Source organism: Nyctibius grandis, chromosome 6 (genome assembly GCF_013368605.1).
Source record: "Nyctibius grandis isolate bNycGra1 chromosome 6, bNycGra1.pri, whole genome shotgun sequence".
In the NCBI taxonomy this organism is placed as follows: domain Eukaryota; kingdom Metazoa; phylum Chordata; class Aves; order Nyctibiiformes; family Nyctibiidae; genus Nyctibius; species Nyctibius grandis.
In genome coordinates this window covers 78,262,683-78,280,929 of record NC_090663.1, presented here as the reverse complement: position 1 = coordinate 78,280,929, position 18,247 = coordinate 78,262,683, and the positions used below count along the sequence as shown (strand labels likewise).

General features: G+C 40.9%; 1 protein-coding gene across 7 annotated transcripts in view; it reads left to right on the top strand.

The window, feature by feature from the left end:
• The window catches only part of JADE1 (jade family PHD finger 1), a 60,731-nt gene extending 48,161 nt beyond the window's left edge, over nucleotides 1-12,570 (top strand). For all 7 annotated transcript variants that reach the window (XM_068404342.1, XM_068404340.1, XM_068404343.1 and 4 more), the window contains 6 exons: nucleotides 1,289-1,500; nucleotides 2,952-3,119; nucleotides 3,727-3,843; nucleotides 7,574-8,104; nucleotides 10,454-10,571; nucleotides 11,484-12,570. In XM_068404342.1, the coding sequence (XP_068260443.1) occupies nucleotides 1,289-1,500; nucleotides 2,952-3,119; nucleotides 3,727-3,843; nucleotides 7,574-8,104; nucleotides 10,454-10,571; nucleotides 11,484-12,385 (2,048 nt within the window). In that variant the 3' untranslated portion in view covers nucleotides 12,386-12,570. The remainder of the gene's footprint in view (nucleotides 1-1,288; nucleotides 1,501-2,951; nucleotides 3,120-3,726; nucleotides 3,844-7,573; nucleotides 8,105-10,453; nucleotides 10,572-11,483) is intronic.
• The last annotated feature ends 5,677 nt before the right edge of the window (nucleotides 12,571-18,247 follow it).

Here is an 18,247-nt window from a genome sequence, read left to right as displayed (position 1 = left end):
ATTGATCTCTGCTGCAACGGTTTACCTGTCAGTAAGGGAAGCTGGAAGTACTTTTGTAGAATGTTTGTCTTTGGATCTTGAGGAGCTAGAGAGGTTTTTTTTCTTCATTTTGTGGAATTGTGGCTCAGTTATTCACAGGGAGAGCCAAAAGGAGGATTTTCTTGTTAAAACACACATCATGAGGTTGTCATCTTCTGTAGGTCACAGTAAACGTTAGGTATTGGGAATGAGACCGAAGCGGGATATCCTAAACCTATGCTTCAGTGTAGTGATTTAAATATATGGAAATTCTTGTGCTAAACGGACTTTGCGAAAGGAAAATGATTGTTTGCAGTAGCGTAGCTGTCTTGGTTTCACAGGTGTTTGTGCAGCATGATTTTATGGTAAAGGTTGGTGTAGTACCAACTTGGAAGTATTAACAGCCAGCTCGTCACGGGGAGTGAGAGATGGAAGCCAGAGGCGGAAGCACTGTGCTCCTCTTTGATATTTTTCTTGCTGCTTCTATGATAGATATTTTTTCAGGTCTATAATAATAATTTAATATATTAATTAACAAATCTGAATTATAGAATACCATAATGTAATCAGCCTGTAGCTGTGGTGTCATGAATAATTTTCTGATTGATGCTGTTTGGAAAGACTCAGTGTCAGATTAATGTTGCATTAGATGTTTATTTATTGTCCCGGATTTGATGTTGCATTTATTACAACTGTGTTTTTCACTTTCTAAAACAAACTGATTTATTGGTGTAGCAGGGTCTGATGGAGACCTCCGTTGGGGTTGCACCCTATTGGGTTGGAACTTGGAAAACACCAACAACTGTTGTTAGAAACTGCAAGTTTGCTACAAGTATCATAGCAGGTTTTGTCATTGATTTCCCCCCTTCTGCCCCCATCGCTTTTGGTTCAAAACACTCTCAAATCTTTCACCAAAGAGTCAACATCTGGGCTGCAAAATTGCAGCAAAAGGCATAGACAGTGCTGTCCCAGAAGGAAAAATGAAACAAGACCAGGAAGCCAAAATCAGTTTATGAGAGTTTTTCTCAAGATTTTGAAAGACTGGTTTGGGTACTCCACTGCTGTTAGTTTAATACAGTTGTAAGACGACTTTGAACTTTTTTTACAGTTTCCCTAGTTTATGCTGGAATAGGCATGACTGTCTAGGAATGAAATGTTGTACATGTGGGGGTTGGCCGTATCTACTCAGCTGTTAAAAAAGAAGCTGGAGTTTTGTGTGGCAGTGGTTACTACTCTTGCTTTTAAATAAGTAACAACTCCTGTTTCCCAGGGATGCCTGAGCTGGACGAGTACACGATGGAAAGCGTCATAGAGGAGTTCGAACAACGATGCTATGATAACATGAACCATGCGATCGAGACGGAAGAAGGACTTGGGATTGAATATGATGAAGATGTTGTCTGTGACGTCTGTCAGTCTCCAGATGGAGAAGATGGCAATGAAATGGTGTTTTGTGACAAATGCAATATTTGTGTGCACCAGGTACAGTGGCCAGGGCACACTGAGGGGGTGCAGGGGTGGTGACAGAAACTCTTCCAAACTATTAAAGATAACAGATCGAATTTTTTCCAGTGACAGACATGGATCTGTTAAGTTGTTGCAGAGTTCACCATTGAGCGGTGGGATGAAGTCAGAAATGATATAATTGAGAAAGAGAATTGTTACATATAATTCTAGAAATCTCATGCTAAGAGGGTTAAAGGCAGTATTGTGTCATTGTGCAGGAAGTTAGAAGGTGAGGAATTGCCTCCCCAAAACATACACGTGTGTATTGTACATTCTCACCTGGTCACTTCTTTTGCTATATTCTTTTCCTCTCTTTCTGCACACTCCTGGGGCTAACACACCTTTAGTATTGGCAACTTAGGCTCAGCAGGGAGGGGGAAAAAAGACCTTCAGGCAATCAGTAGGGACACAGGTAGGATTTATTATAGTAATTTTAATTTAGTGGAGAACCTACTGACCTGAGCTGAGCTAATGGAGCACTATTACGTGCCACCTTTTTGTGGCCATTAAGAAGTTGTCTTAGCATGGAAGAAGAGATACAATTTCAGCTTGTCTGTTTCTGCGGATGCTTCTTCCTGTGGCAGATGCCTTCCTATCAGCCTGTCCTTCCTTCCCAGCTTTAAGAAGTTTGCTTTGTTTTTCACTGTTCGGAAAGCTGTGTTGTCTGGTGAGCAAGAATGGCATTTTCTTGCATGTGTTACTTAAATGCATTTGTACTAATGATAAAGAAATACACCTATGACAGCTGTAAGGTACAAATGGCTATCTTGCAAGATACTCAAAGTGGATGTTTTTAGATTTGTAGCAGTTCTCTGATCCTTAGTCTCTATCACATCAAATCTGAAACTTAGGAGGGTTAAAATTGACAGTAATTTGGATGGAGGTCTCCATAAACATGCAATCTTCTGAAAAAAGTGATCTTAATTAGTTGCTGTTCTGTGCTCTTCCCTCTGAATAAGAAGTGAAACCCAATGCTTTGGAATAACATTGAGTATTGCACAGCAGAGCTCTTGAATTTGTGGTTCTTGCCTTTTGAATTACAGTCCAGTTTCTGTTACTTGTAGTCTTTGTGATACTGAAATTCATCCTAGCTCACTGTTGGCAGGGCAGTCCCCTTGCTCTTTGGGCTGGCAAACACATTCTTCCTTTTCCCAGTTGAAGTGGGCAGGTTTTTTTTGCCTAACAGCTGATCATGACTTCTGCTTCTTTCACTGGAAGAGTTTTTTGGGGAATAAATGGGTAATGTGGTTGGCTAAGTTTATGACAGCATCCTGAGATCCTCCACAAGCTAATGTTTCTATAGTGTTAGAAATTCCAGAAAGGATGTTTTGAGAGTTGTGAGAGGCTACGTGTAAACAGCTAAAAAGTAACAGAAATGCATGTTGTTTCCTTTGTTTTCTTTCCCTTTTCTGTAAATGGGAATACAGGCATGTTACGGGATCCTGAAGGTGCCAGAAGGCAGCTGGCTGTGCAGGACCTGTGCCCTTGGTGTTCAGCCCAAGTGTTTGCTGTGTCCCAAGAGGGGTGGTGCCATGAAGCCTACCCGGAGTGGCACCAAGTGGGTCCACGTTAGCTGTGCTCTGTGGATTCCAGAGGTAGGTGCTGATCCTCTGGGGGTTCAGGGCTGCAGTGATTCTGGGAGAGAAGAAATCTGTCAAAAACATTTTTCAACCTAGTGTGTGTTGCTACGATGAGTGTAGCATATATATGGTACTTCTTAGGAAGACAGTATAAAAGATGGTCAATTAGATGTAAAGTCTGGCAGGATCTGTAGCCTCATTTGTAAAGAAAATAATTACATTACCTTTGTCAACCAAAATTAGGCCCCAAAAAATGAGGCCTTTGCTGCTGGCAAAGCTCATTTAACAAGGACACACAGTAGCATTTTATTTTGTAAACAGAACATTAAAGGTGAATCAGGAAGGTTTGGATGTGACAGTGAGAATTCCCGTGGGTTCTCATAATCAAAATATTCATCCTGTATGATAATTTAATTGGAGGGCTTCACATTGAAACTGTTTTCTTCATGCAGTGAGGAACTGATTTTTTAATAAAGGATTTTTAATTTTTTTAGTTCCTTATAAACCGAGGAACTTGGAACATGCTAATTTTGCATATGCACACAAGGAATTTGATAAAATTGTTTCCCTTTTCAGTTAACACTGTAATAGTCACTGTGATTTTTAACCTTTTTTCTTTTAGGTGAGCATTGGAAGCCCAGAAAAAATGGAGCCCATTACAAAGGTTTCTCACATTCCCAGCAGTAGATGGGCACTGGTGTGCAGCCTTTGTAAGGAAAAAGTTGGAGCTTCTATACAGGTAAGTTAATCACACAAATGTCCGTGTGTTTTGTTCTGTCAGCTTTAGTAGATACACAAAATAGGCATCCGCAGTAAACTCTCTTTGATTTCCTGTTTGTTACTATGGACTTAATTGCACACAAAGTGCTTTTGAATGTTAGTGTTCTCTTACTTTATAGTAAAATTTTATTAATAATAGCCAGGTCATTCCATAAGACTTCCCAATTTGTAGATATGCTGATAGGTTTATTAGTACACTGAAAAAAACCTTAAATGTTGTTGAGTAGAGGAAAAAACCCCGTATTTCAGTGATGTACCACATACAAAACCAAAGTTTGAATGTTGAAAGCTTCTGTGCTGAAACCTATCTGCTCATCCCTATTTAGCAACTTCTAAGGCAAGTTGGATACCTCAGTGGAAGTTATTTCCTGTAACAACCCGAATTTTTAAGGTGCTGAGCATTCCCAGCTCTCACTGAAGTAGTGGAAGTTGAACGCCTTCACTTTTATGATAGAGCTAGTTGTAGCTTGGAATTTCTCATTTTAGGTACTACTTAACATTGGACTATTTTGGCTACAACTATTTTTTCTGTAACTGATTGTTGGTCCAGCTTTTAAGTTGCTGAGGAGAATATCTGATCATTTAATATTAGGCTTTTTGAGCAGTAGGAAAGAAACAGACTGTTTGACTGGTCTGCCCTGAGATTCAAGCAAGCCACAAGCTGCAGAAATGAGCCCCGTTTCTTCCATTGGTTGTGGGTAGATTCTGGAGCTCTTCATGTTTCTAAGGGGAAAAAAACCTCCTGGGTGTGAGTTTCCCCATTCACATTGCTGTAGAAGTGGTGCCATGTTATCGTTCTGACTTCTGGAACTCACTTGAGCTCAGGGATGATGACTGCCTGAAACAGCAAGACAGGGCAATCAAAACAGATGTCTAGTCCTCATAGTTCCAAAAATAATCATTTCCGTATGCCATAAATAATTAAACTATAAAGCCAGCACTATAAAGCCACTTGTTTCATACCAACAACTCACATTCTTGGGCAAGTGCCAATTTGTCTCATTGCATACTTCTGAAATTCTCTCTCCACTTTCAATTGCATTTGGATTCAGCCTTTCTCACCGTAGCCTGTGAGTTGTTGCTGTTAAATAATTGAATTGATCTGCACCAGAGCATTTCAGACGGGGCAGTGTGGTTTCACATGCATATTTATATTGGGTTGTTAGCTGTAAAGCACTTGCAGATCCTTTACAGTGCAAAATCTCTCAGAAATGCTAAATAATAATTTTAAGAACATTATAAAGTATAAAGAGATTGAGAAAACACATTATCAAGGCCCAGATTTTTGAAGGAGGAGATGCTTGGTTTCCTGAGACATAAGACAAAACTTTGATCTACCTTACTCGAGAACAAATGATGAGAGTAAGGCCAGGTGACTCACTCAGGGCAGCGTTGTGATTGTGTAGAAAAAGACAATAAAGCGTAGCTTAGTATTGCTGTAATGTTCTTCACCTTCAAAGTGCTTCATATACTTCAGCAAAACGGTCCGCAGAAAGCTCCCTGAGACAGATAGGAAGATATTACTGTCTCATAAGAAGTCTGAAGAAATAGAGCTCTCTCTGTTTTTTGGCTAGCCTAATGTTACAGGATCCATGGTGGTTAAGGCCAGCATTAAGACACAGAAATTTCTGAAGTCATACACTTTTTAAAAATTTGGTTTTATCCATTTCCTTTTTTTTCCTCTGCTCTGAGTCATTTGATGAGGTTGCCAGAAAAAGTTGTAAAACAGCAGTGCAGCAGTAGTTCCAGTGAAACCTATGAGTCCGTTTCCATTTAAGGACTGTATAAAATAGTAGATGTTAAGTAGAGAAAATAAATCTGTCCACAGCATATAAATTTGCAATCGTAATACCTCCTTGCAGAGCTGTCCCCTTCCTCTTGGCTGCTGTTACGTAGCTGAAACTGTTTTGTCTATTCTCCAGACTTGTTCTGAGGGGTAACTTACACCAGTTTAAGTTGAATGCTTGAGTGTTGATGTGTGCTAGTGTGCAGGGGAGAGTGGGGTGTCCTTCCATATTTCTTCTCATACCACCTCTCCCCTTCTAGTGATGACCCAGCATGACATGCAGGCACAATGGCTGCCACTTCAGACAGTTTACTTTTGAAATTATGGGGGAGAGACAAAAAAAAATACAGTTTTGCCTGACATTTTAAAGGAGTTGTGTAAATCTTGGTATCATTAAAGCTAGCAGTGAGAAATGTTGAGATTTGTGTTGTGAAATTTTATACAGCAGAGAAGAACATTATACAAAGCCACTGCAATAGAAAGGAAGTAGCATTAACTGGATGAACTGAGAGAGATCCTCCAGAGATGTCATGAGATGTGCACAACAATTAGAAAAGCCGGCAGCTGGAAGTATGTATCAGGCTGGGCAGAGAGCAGCTGCAATAAGCTGGGAAAAAAGAGACTGTGCATTCTCCCAGGTTCAGCAGATTTCCTTCCGATGAGACAGGCTTTCCCCTCTTCTCCCAATAAAACATTAGCCACACTAAGAGCTGATTATTCTAAATGATAGCAGCTTGGAAGCCGTGGCTGAAGTACTCTTCTGTGCTGTCCGGTGTTGCAGTTGGGCTGCTTTTGCTCTGTATGTTAGTACGAGAGGAAAGGGCAAAAGATGCTTCGGTATTTTTTAATTCCTTTTATATGTTGATTTTATTAAAGAATGTTCATTTGGAACTTCTGCAGTTTAAACTCTGTTGTACCTTTATATGCCATCTGGCCGCTGAGTCAACCTGAGCAGGAAAACCCAAAGGAGAAAGATTTGGCTTCTTTACAAAGTACTGTATAAACATCTTAGTGCAATGCATTTCTCTTTAAGGTTAGATGACTTGGGTTAAGCATAGTTTTGTTTCCTCCTAGTTAATAGCACTAGTGTTCCTTTCCACTTCAAATTCTTTTCACTGGAGGCAGAGGTGTGAGTTGATACGAATGCGTATGTATGCGTGTATGTATATACAGGCTTTCAGTTTGTGGCTGGTGATCGCTATGACAGCATTTTGCAAGAGGAAGTTACATATAATTGAAATGAAGTACTAAATTGGCTGAGCTAGTGCCTGTCACTCCATGATGGCCGAGTTCGCTGGGAGGGAAGAAAAATGACAAAAAATTGAATTTCCTGTTCTCCTCATGTCCCAGGTGAAGTGAAGGCTGTAGTCCGTGAAGTAGTGATTGACAGTGATTTAATATTTGACATTATAAAATCGGGATAACAGGAAAAAAAAATTCCCCTCGGTTGAAGCCTTTTGGCTAGCATGGGTCCAGGTGCTGGGAAAGACTTTTAATTAAAAGTCTCAGGCTGGCCTGGAGCCACTGAGATGTTTTTCCTCCTCTCTCATGCTGGCACAGTCAAAGGGGGAACGTTTTCCTTTGTGTAACACTCCCTTACACGAGTGGCTCCGGTGACAGTAAGAATGCTCCTCTTGTGGATTTGCTGGTTAGTGAATAGCGTGATTGGGCTAGGGAGGGGTTAACCACTCCTGTCCCACTGGGCCACTTGATCGTTGCCTGGCCTGAAAGCACTAAATCGTAAACCTAATTAAAAGAGAGCAAGAAAGTACATGCAGCTTAGAAGCAGAGAGCGGTAACAGGGTTGTTCTTCCAAAGCAGTCCTGGCTGCTTGAATAGTTTTAGGCAGCATGGCTTCCTAAATTTATATTTGATTAATTTAAATTTAATTTAATTTCTGTAGTGTTCAGTGAAGAACTGCAGAACAGCCTTTCATGTCACCTGTGCGTTTGACCGCGGCTTGGAGATGAAGACCATACTGACGGAGAACGACGAGGTGAAATTTAAGTCGTACTGTCCCAAGCACAGCTCCACCAAGAAAGCGGATGATGAGACTTTCAGTGTAAGCCCAGGCCAGGAGAACGGGAACGGGGTTCAGGACAGCTCTCTTGCTGTCCACATCAACCCTTTCCACAGCATGGATCAAAACCAGGAGGAGGCCCACAGGGTCAGCCTCCGCAAGCAAAAGCTCCAGCAGCTGGAGGATGAGTTCTATACGTTTGTTGAGTCTTTGGAAGTGGCTAAAGCGCTGTGGCTGCCTGAGGAGACGGTGGAATTCCTTTACCAGTACTGGAAGCTGAAGAGAAAAGCCAACTTCAATAAGCCTTTGATTACCCCAAAGAAGGATGAAGAGGACAATCTGGCTAAACGGGAACAGGATGTGCTGTTCAGAAGACTGCAGCTCTTCACACACCTCCGGCAGGATCTAGAGCGGGTAAGCCACTGCACTGCCTGTGCGTGTGCGAGGTGTGCTGGCCTTCGTTAGCCAGGTTTCTGAACGACGCTCTCAGTTATTGCCCTTGCATGCAGGCGCTCCATGCTGCATCTTCCCTCAAAGTTGTATTGTCAGTAAAGACCATTGATGCTAAATTTCTGCAGAGCGCAGTGGTTACACCAATTACCCTTGTCAAATAGAGAGTTAGTTCACAGGGCCAGCAGGTCTTGGCTTGTCGTATGCAATCTCCTTATAACTGGATTGTCGGATTTCTGCTTATGCTTTTTTACTGATTAACGCTGATAGCTGTGGACTGTACTGCAACCCCCAGCTGGAGCTTTTTTAGCCTTTAAGGGCTTTCTCTGCACCTTTCATCTAGTGCACAAGAAGGAAAAGATTATAAAACTTACCTTGATTTGGAGCACATCTGTTTTTCATTGACACAGCATAGTAGGATGACATTTCACTGGACTATCTGTGTAGTAGGTTTGGGAGGCACATGATACTCCACTCAGGGTGTGAATGTTTAAAAGAACAGGGCAGTAGGATCAGTTTGGTGTTTTATCTTAAGTACATCTGATCCTGTAACGAGCCGAGTTCCTTCCTTTTTGGTATTTCTTTTTTTTTTTTTTTGGGGGGGGGGGGGTTAACTAGTAGAGTTCAAGATGTGTTAGAGCCACGAGTACTGAAATTATTTTAAGTTTTTCATGTCCATACAGCATATGGCTCGTGTAGGCCACGTGCGGAACCCATAACCTGTGGGTGAAGTAGAGCCTCTCTTCGAGAACAGTAGCTAGTCTTTAAATCAGGACAGCAGGGGTTCGTGCATCTACTGCCTCCTTTGTAAAGGATCCTGGTGGCTAATTACTCTTCTAATGAATCGTTGCAGTTTTTTTCTAGTTTCACCTTCCAGCCCTTGACCCTTCTCTAGCTCGGTGAGATAGCTGTTACCCAGTATCTTTTGTTTCTGCTCTGTGTGCTCAAGATGTCTTTTAATCTTCTCTTTGATCAGCTAAATAAGTTGAGTTTGTCACTATGTTCTCTGGATCTTAAATTATTCTGTATGTGTCCTTCCCATTTTTAAGTGCGATGGCAAGACAGTATTTTAGTAATATTTTTAATATTTTACTACTCTTGTTCCCTCTGATTGTACATCCAAGATAACTTGGATGAAAAGAACCCAAGAAAAATGGGGCCTATGTTTTTTTCTGCTCTTCAAGATAAAGTTGGGTAGACTTGATCATGAATGACATTAGTGACAGTGTCATCCACCTAGAAACAGATTTTGAAATTGTGTCATCCAGTTCACCTAATGAGACAGGTACTTCTGTGGACGTGACACATCTGTTGTACAGCTCGGATCAGACACGGCAAAGAACAAAAGGCCATGGACTGTTTTAGCAAGGGTACCAGGCTAGGCCAATCCCTTCTAATTCAAATCCACAGAGTAATGACAGTGACTTAAAGTATGGGCTGTCCCGGGACCGAAAGCCTTAAATAGAGCAGGACCTTAGCAAAACCAGTCACACTTGTTAAATGTCTCCTCCTCAAGGCTGTGAGGTCAGCCTACAAGGTTGTAATCCACAGGGCACCACGCTGTATGCAGCTACATGGAACTGAGCAAGTAGCCTTGGTAACACCCACGTATACTTAATTCCCTCATCTGGGAAAGAAATAACTTCTAAGCTGTATGAGAGCAGTGGTTGTGAAACTTACACAGCTGTCTAGATTAGATAGTCACATTTTAATGGCAGAAATGTAGTTTTCTTCTAAAAAAACCCGAGATAATCGAAATAAACAATCATTTCGTTACTGTTTCCAGTCCCTGCTACCTCCATTGTGCTATGGCATGAATGGACTGGCCTGCCTTCATTTAGATCAACCATACTGTGATGGCAGGGTCATCAGAAAGACTGGTACTGTTGAATAGCTTTCCAAATTTTCATGCTATTAATTAAGTATAATTTTCTGTTGTGTCTCAAACAATGAAGAAGCAAATGGTGCTAGGCTATTTAATACTGAGTATATTTAAGCATTTCCAGCATTTCTCTAGCTTTCCTGTATATGTAAGTGTGTGTGTGTATATATATATATATATATATATACGATTCAGGTGTTCAGAGAAGTTACTTCTGTGCTGTGGCCCTCCCAAATCATGTGGAATAATCTTGTCAATTAAATGGTATTTAAGACTCTTTTCTAAGAAGTGCATTGAAGAAGGTTAAACTTAATACATTACTAACTTGTTTAATTCAGTTTAAGTACTATATACCATTTAATTGAAAGCACAGATTGACAACATTTTAGAAACACAGTTCCTGTAAAACTCATCAACTTGATGTCTTCTAGGTGCGTAATCTCACTTACATGGTGACCCGAAGGGAAAAAAGCAAGAGATCTGTCTGCAAAGTTCAAGAACAGATATTTAATGTCTACGTAAAGCAGTTGGAACAAGAAAGAGTTTCAGGTATGCTTCAGTGTTACCTTTTTCAGGTAAAACCGCAGGCACAAGCATTGAAAGGTTTGGTTACAGGCTAATGACTAATTTTGAAGGACAAACAGGACCTCATTTATTCTCATTAAAATCTTGTGTAGTCCACCATACATCAGCAGATTGGAAGAAAAAATGAGAATCTGCATAGCTCTAATGGTGGGCACATTGCTATAGAAACTGGTAAGTCTGTGTTCTTATCTGTGGGGCACTGTGTGGCTTGCTGCTTCAGATCCTTTCTGGTGCGATTCTTTAATGACTCCGTATGATAGAGAGACCATGACTTACATTCAAGTGCCATATGGTACCAAGGAGGGCTGTGGTTTATTAGTGCTGCTGCAGTAGCGTTTAGTATGTGCTTCTTTGCATCATAGATGGCAGTTTAAAGAACTGGATTTTGAAAAGGTAGCACTCTGGTTTTCAAATAGCATGTTTTTTTCTGCCTGATCTCATTGACAGTAGTCTTTTTCTCAGAAGGATTAATAACTTCAAAGTTACTGCATTAACTAGATTATCCTTGAAGTATTCAGTAACTAATAAACCATATTTTAGACAGAATCAATCAGATCCACTTGCTGGTTCCTTTTTATCCCTCTCTGAGGAGTTTCTCTGTCTTAGTGGATAGAGCAGTGCTAGGATTTGTATTTGCTTCAGGTGTAATTAGGTGCAGTGTGGCTACAGGAAAGTAAAGTACACATAGCAGTATGTTGTGAAACCACGACATAGCTACATAACTGTGACATAAAGGTCCTGGGTAGGCAACCAAATACGTATCTATGCTGAAGAACATGTCATCCTTGAGGAACAGAGGTAAAATAGGTATATTCAAAAGTGGTATTTACCCAGACACAGAATTGCTTGACTTCAACTTAATTTGTTTACATTTAGGTGTGCCTTCCTCATTCTCCTCAATGGAAAACACGGTGTTGTTCAGTAGTCCATCTTTGGGCCCCAATGCCCCTAAGATAGAGGATTTGAAATGGCATTCAGCATTCTTCAGGAAACAAATGGGCACGTCTCTCACTGACTCTTTGAAAAAACCACACAAGAGAGACAGGGTAAGAAACAGCTCTGGGAGTGACAGCAAATCCACGCTGAGGCAGCCCAGCCAACGGGAAGGCGGTGCAGCTCCAGGTAGCTTTTTAAATTTTGACAAGACCTTTGCAGAAACACGGATTGTATCAGCACAGCAGAATAATGGCATAGTTATACCAGACCACAGAAAAAGAAGAGACAATCGTCCACAGTGTGAGGTGATGAAGGCAGAACTAAAGGAAAAGACTTCTAAACACAACCACAAACCACTGAGGCCCACAGAACTCTCTCAGAGGCAATCGGAAAATAAAAGGGCTGTGAACCACTCCAGCGGTCGGTCAGCACCTGGCACGCGGAGGGATATAGTGCCTAAATGCAACGGGGGTCTTGTCAAAGTAAACTCTAATCAGACAGTAGTTAAAGTGCCTACGACGCCCACGAGCCCAGTGAAAAACTGGGGCGGATTCCGAATTCCAAAGAAGGGGGAGAGGCAACAGCAGGGCGAGAGCCCGGAGGAGACCTGCCGCCAGAACTCCAGCTGCCCCTACCTGGGCATGGGCAGAGTTTCACCGAAGGACAGGGCAAAACGCAAGCTAAAGCCTGACAGCGAGAATGATGGGTACAGCCCTGATGCTGAAATGAGCGACTCGGAGCCTGAAGTGGCTGAAAAAAAGTGCAGGCAGCAGAGGCTCAGGCCAAACAGCACCATCAGCAGAAGGACGGACATTATTAGGAGAAGCATTCTGGCGTCCTGACTGGAGCCAGGGACATGGTGTCAGTAGAGTCACTGCCTACAAGCCAACTCCACATTATTTATTGGTGCGAGAGAAGAGAGTTCTTAGACATGGCTACAGACTGACAAATTGATAACCCATTATTCCTGAGCTGTCTAAACATGTTTACATGCATTAAAGCTGTTTTTTTGGGCGCCCTCCCATTCTGTGAGAAGTTTGAATCTCCTTTATTTGCAACTTTCCTGAGCGAGCAGAGAAAATGACATCACTACTAAACAGGATTTGTGATGAACACTAAAATAACTCACAAATACCTTTCAGAAGGGTCTAGGGTGGGTAGGAGGAAGTAGGCCTGCATTCATCCCTTTCAGCTAAAAAGCACTGATAAAATTTTACTCCCTTCCCCTGCCTTCTGGAAAAGCACAAGCTCTTAATTTAACTAGTGTGTATTAAATCAAAGATGGTTGTTTAACCATACTGCACTGCTAAACCCTATTACAAATGGTCACTTTCCTTGGATGGTGGTAGGTCTTTCCTCTCTCTTTGTAGAATGTTTTCTGTTGCATTGTTTGAGGATACATGGCAGCTCAGAACCCTCCGTAAGCTCCAGAGTTTACATGTAAATACACCTACGCGATGACCAGATTTAACCATGACGTGATGCTGGAGAAGGAGGAAGGGACAGGGCAGGGCTGCAGCTGCCTTACAGTACAACAGCTTGAAAAGACTGAGACTGAGCAGAGGAAACTCCCAGATGGCTCCATTCTGGGGAGAGGGACAGAAAGGGGGCAGGCCTGCGGGTTACGGCACCCCGTGGAATAACCCGTCACTGTTTAGTCAGTCACCTGCCGCCAGGAGTATTATGACAATTCAAGAAAAAAATTTCCAAGGCACTAGTCAGTAGGATTTCCCAAAGCCCACCACGTATGCACTAATGGTATGTATTGGGAAAGCCAGGCTTATGACACTAAAGGGTTGCTTTAAGATGGACAAGAATATATATTTTTAAATAGAATAAAATGGAAAGGCAATAAATTGTGATTAGCTCTTTACAGTTAAATGAAGAAAAAATATTTCATTCTATTCTGGACTAGATTTGATGGAAGAGGGAACTCATATTCTAATTGTGTACTTTTTTTTTTTAATAATTGCAAACGGCAATAACTAGTAAGCGATGAGCAATAACATAGACAGATCACTAGGGATACCGTTTTGTACCGAGTAGAGGGCACAGATAACAGTGGATTGGTAGGAGCCTGTTAGTTTTGGAATTCTGCATAGATGTAAGTCAGGTATGTACCGGTGAAAAAGGTTAAGCAGCGATGTGTTACAGAAAGACAGGCATAAAGAACCCCCTCCCCCTCCTCCTAGCCTGCTGTTATCACATCCACTCACTTTTTAATGTTAGACCCTTGCCTCCTGAGCAGGGAACATTTAAAACACAGTAGAACTCTGCCATAACTGAGTCTTCCAGAGGATTCAATCAAAAAAAAAAAAAAAAAAAAGGCTTATTAACACCCCCTGTCTTGCTATGCAAGTTATCACTTAATTAAATATTTCAACAGAATGCATCCCTATCATTTCTTTTAAAACTCAGAAGTCTTAACCTTTTGATAGCTTTTGGAATGATGTTGAGGAAGGGGAATTTTGTGTAAGATACTGTACTTTTAAATGACCATTGCTGGTCCCAAGAAGTTAGATTAACTTCATGACTTACAGAGGTGAAAGTCAAACAGGGCACTGGTGAGTCTCAAGTCACGTAGTCACTCTTGGGATATGTTAAAAGAAAAGTGCTTAATTTGATGAAACAATAGACAAAAAGTAAATGCAGGTAAGTTCTACTCAACATACAGCAACGTTTTCCAGACAGGCACTGTTATCTTCTGTAAGAAAGAAGCTTGTGACCATATAGGGAATTGTTTGTCAAGCCATAGATGGAATAATCTAAATTTTGATTCTAAGTAAACATTGAACCTCACACCAGTTTGAAAGAGGTACCTTGTTAATTTGCACTATTATGAATGCTAATGTTGTGCAGAATTAATGCCTTATCTGTTTTGCTCCCTGCCGTTTAGGTTAATAAGCTTTCTAATGTTTCAAGTTAAGCTGAACCAAAACCAAAAAAGCCGTACGAAGAGTGCAGTATGACCAGCTCTGTAGGTTAGTTTTGTCTCCCATGCTTAGCGCTCAGCAGAAGAGGTGTTGTAAGTACAGCAGTGACAATACAAACCCACCCCACCCCTGTAGGTTTACTGGGATAGAACCATTTGCTCAATTTGTTTTTAAGCGTTACCTTTCCTTGTGCAGACTGACCAAGAGATCTTTGATAATGATTGGTGTATTCTGTCAAACCGTAGGCTAGTTGAACTTCTGTAAAGTTGCCTGGAATGCCATTTGTTAGGTTATAAACTCACACAAATCTCAATGAAGGGTTATACGTGTTGTGTATAAATTTTACTTTCAGAAATTTGAGAAAATTGTCATTACATTTGTAAAACCTTGTACAGATTTTTCACTATGTGCCTAGCTTTGGTGTCCATTCAGCTGAAATTAATTAAAAAAGGTGCATGAAGAGAAACAGATAGAAATAAAAAGTATATGTAGAGATGACTATTTTATATTACATGGCCCAATCCTGTATTTATTTTCTCCCTTTTTTGAAGTATTTATAAAGACCTAGTTGAAGACAGCTGTATTTTTTGTTAAAATATTCAGTAGAATTGTGCCTTTTTGTCTGTATGTGAATAAATGCTGTACATTTTTGCAGTATCCTTGCTGGCAGTGTTTTAGAATTTGCAGTAGTTATTCTGTTTGGGTTTTTACATAAACACTTTACTGCAATAGTCTGAACAACTTTCATGGTTAAAATAAGCATTTAATTTGGTTGTTACAGGTATTAAAATGCACACTACAGTTGCAAGAGAGTTTTTTCCTTAGGAATAGTATCAGGTCTTGTTTCTGACAGCTGTACCTATCTCACCAACAGAAAATGGTGTGCTTTTTTCCTCGAGCTCCTCAGAGAGATGTTGCTTACCTCAAATAGTTTACATTTGTTGATAGATGATGTCCTCCCCAAGTCCATAATCTTTATACATGTTCCACTGGAAGAGGAACATGATGTTTCTTACCTGTAGATCTTCAAGGTAAGTACGCTGAATGTACATTCACATTATGAACTGCCTACAGTCCAGTAATGCTGAGAGAGAACATCTGCTGCTATAGCAGGATCTCTAGGAGACAAGGGGTGAAGGGCACAGTGGGTCCTTGCCTCCTGCTTTCTCTAAACTCAAGATGTGGAAATGGAATGGACTTGCTGCAGAGGTTGACAAGGTTGTTAAGGCATATGTCTAGTAATACATCTTGGAAAACAGCTCTGGGTAAATAATTTGTCTCAGATCTGTACTTGTATCACATGCATTCACATTGTGGGCAACTGTGAGTGGCACTCCTCAAAAACATATTTCAAAGAATGAAGATTAAAGGATGGCCCTCCTGAGAGTTATTAGTACAAGCTCTGCAAGGTGTGAATAAAAGTCTGGAAGAGGTTCTTGCAGCTGTTTTACAGATCTTGCTGACAGCAGCCTTTCTGAAAGGCACTGCACTGCTGGGGTTACCTGAGTAAGACTGGGTCAGAGCTAAGGGCAGCTTGCTAACCACTTAGACTACGAAAAAGTTTCTTGTATGCAGTGATAGATCTTTCAAGATCTGGCCCTATGCCAGAAGGTACAGGGCTCTTGGGAAGACTCAAAATGAAACTCCTACTACCCTCACGGTCAGTTTCTCTCACCTGTTGAATGGAAGTAACTATTCACCTAGAAACTTCTCCAAAATAGAGTCAAGAACAAAGTTTTACTCAATGGGAAGCATTAATGTCACACTAGGGCATCTTTAAAACACACTCAAAAACTGGTGTTGGGGTGGGAAAGGAAGGTAGGGGAAACAAGAACTTTTCAATGGAAGAATGACAAATACAGAGATAGAAACAAATGTAAACCAACCAAGACAGATGATGGAAAAGCCTGCCGTTCTGTTCCACGAAACAATCTAGTACATGAGGGAAAGAGCAAAACTTACCTAACCAGTAAGCCTCAAACGTTAATTGCCTCAGCAAGTGCCTTTCCTCTGAAAGTCCAACTTGTGAGCAACATGCCAGCAGCCTCCTCTAGACGCCAAACAGAGGTGAAAGGAGGTGGTGGTAGGATGACGAGCTTAACTTGACCACATTCTCTCTTGTGGTTCAGACAGATGTATTTGGTCAATTTTTAGCTGCTCAGAGGAGTAGGCAGACAGGAGGGAAATGAATCTTTCTTGTGTCATCTGCCATAATTGCTTTGCTGTCCCTTAACTTTACTATTAGGTGCTTGTGTTATCATTGGAATTCCTATTCTGGCACATAACCATTACACAAGAGCTACACCACAAGTTGACATTAATATAGCCATAATGAAAAGGGAACCAAGCAGGTGCCCTTCTGTGCCTCAAGGAACAAATACTGTTGCTCAAAACCTTACAATTATCTGCCATTTTCAGCCAGGTTTCACTTCACAGCTAGAGCCTCTCTCGAAGGAGTGAATGGGACTAATAGCTCACACAAAATCTTCCAGGTGTTCTGTCATCATCTCGGATGTGCGTTATGCAAATGAAAATAAGGTGCTTGGTACTTACCTCCCTTTGTATCGTATGCATGGTTGATTGATGAAAATCTCACAGCACAGACGGTGGGAGCTTCTGGACAACGTATCCATGTTGCTTTGAGAAGTCTTTGAAGTCTTAGCAAAATTAAGAGATTGCAATGGATATAGGCATATATCAGACTGATAAAGCACTAGTAAAGAAGTGTGTACAACTGTACGAAACAGGAACTTCCTGTGCGGTAAGCCAGAATTTTTCTTGAGGTTGCATCCATCTTACAGGGCCTACTTGAACAGCCAGGTTTTCAGGAGGTGACACAAACTCTTACTTCCATGTGGTGATCAACCCAGGTCTGTCCTCTAAAATGCAAATATGGTGAAGATCCACTGCGACAGCCGTTAACGGGTTTGTTAGTCCAAAACAACAATTTTCATCAAGCATTGGGTAAGCATTATCCACCAACTGAATTAGAAGTTACAAACCAGAATTATCCTCTTCACATGTAAGAGGAAGGACAAGAAATTAATGTCACTTAAGTCCAAGATGGTAGCACTTCAAAATCAGTTAACACCTACCAAATGTTTATAATACATGCTGTAAAAGAAAACAAAGTTCAGCTCTAATTTTAGAATGATGTATATGAAGTTTCTCAGCTATCAAAGAAAAACATGTATACAAGAGGATTCCCACATACTGGCATGTGTAGAATTCAAACACAATTCTAAAATGCATAAAAGCTGGATGACTTCATCAGCTTTGCACAAATGGAAGTCATAGAGAACTGAAGTTCCCCGACACGTGAAAGCCAAGAGAGTAGATCAACAGAAAAGCAAGGGACAATTGTAAAATAGTAATTAGGAAGAAAAAGCACAACTGGGGAAAGATTACGGTGCTTAGGAATGAGCTGTATGAATAGCCATAGCAGCATTTTATTTATTAACTGTCTCCCAGGGCATCAGAACAAACTGAAGAGAATTCTGAAAACTGGAAGGCAATGTTTCGCAGCTGTAACGCCTACCATAAAAACAGCAACTATTTGACATTCATGATGTAATTGTGTCTTACTGCAATTCATAAAAGATCTTCAAAATGTTCCCAAGTTACTGCAGTACAAAGAAAAATGAAAGGTATTGACTGTATGTGAGCAAAGCTCTTCATGAATTTCAATATAATGTTCTTTATTCCCTGTACACAATCTTGTGCTAGTTGGAGCTGGTGGTTTTTAGACGAAAAAAGACCAATACGCCACAG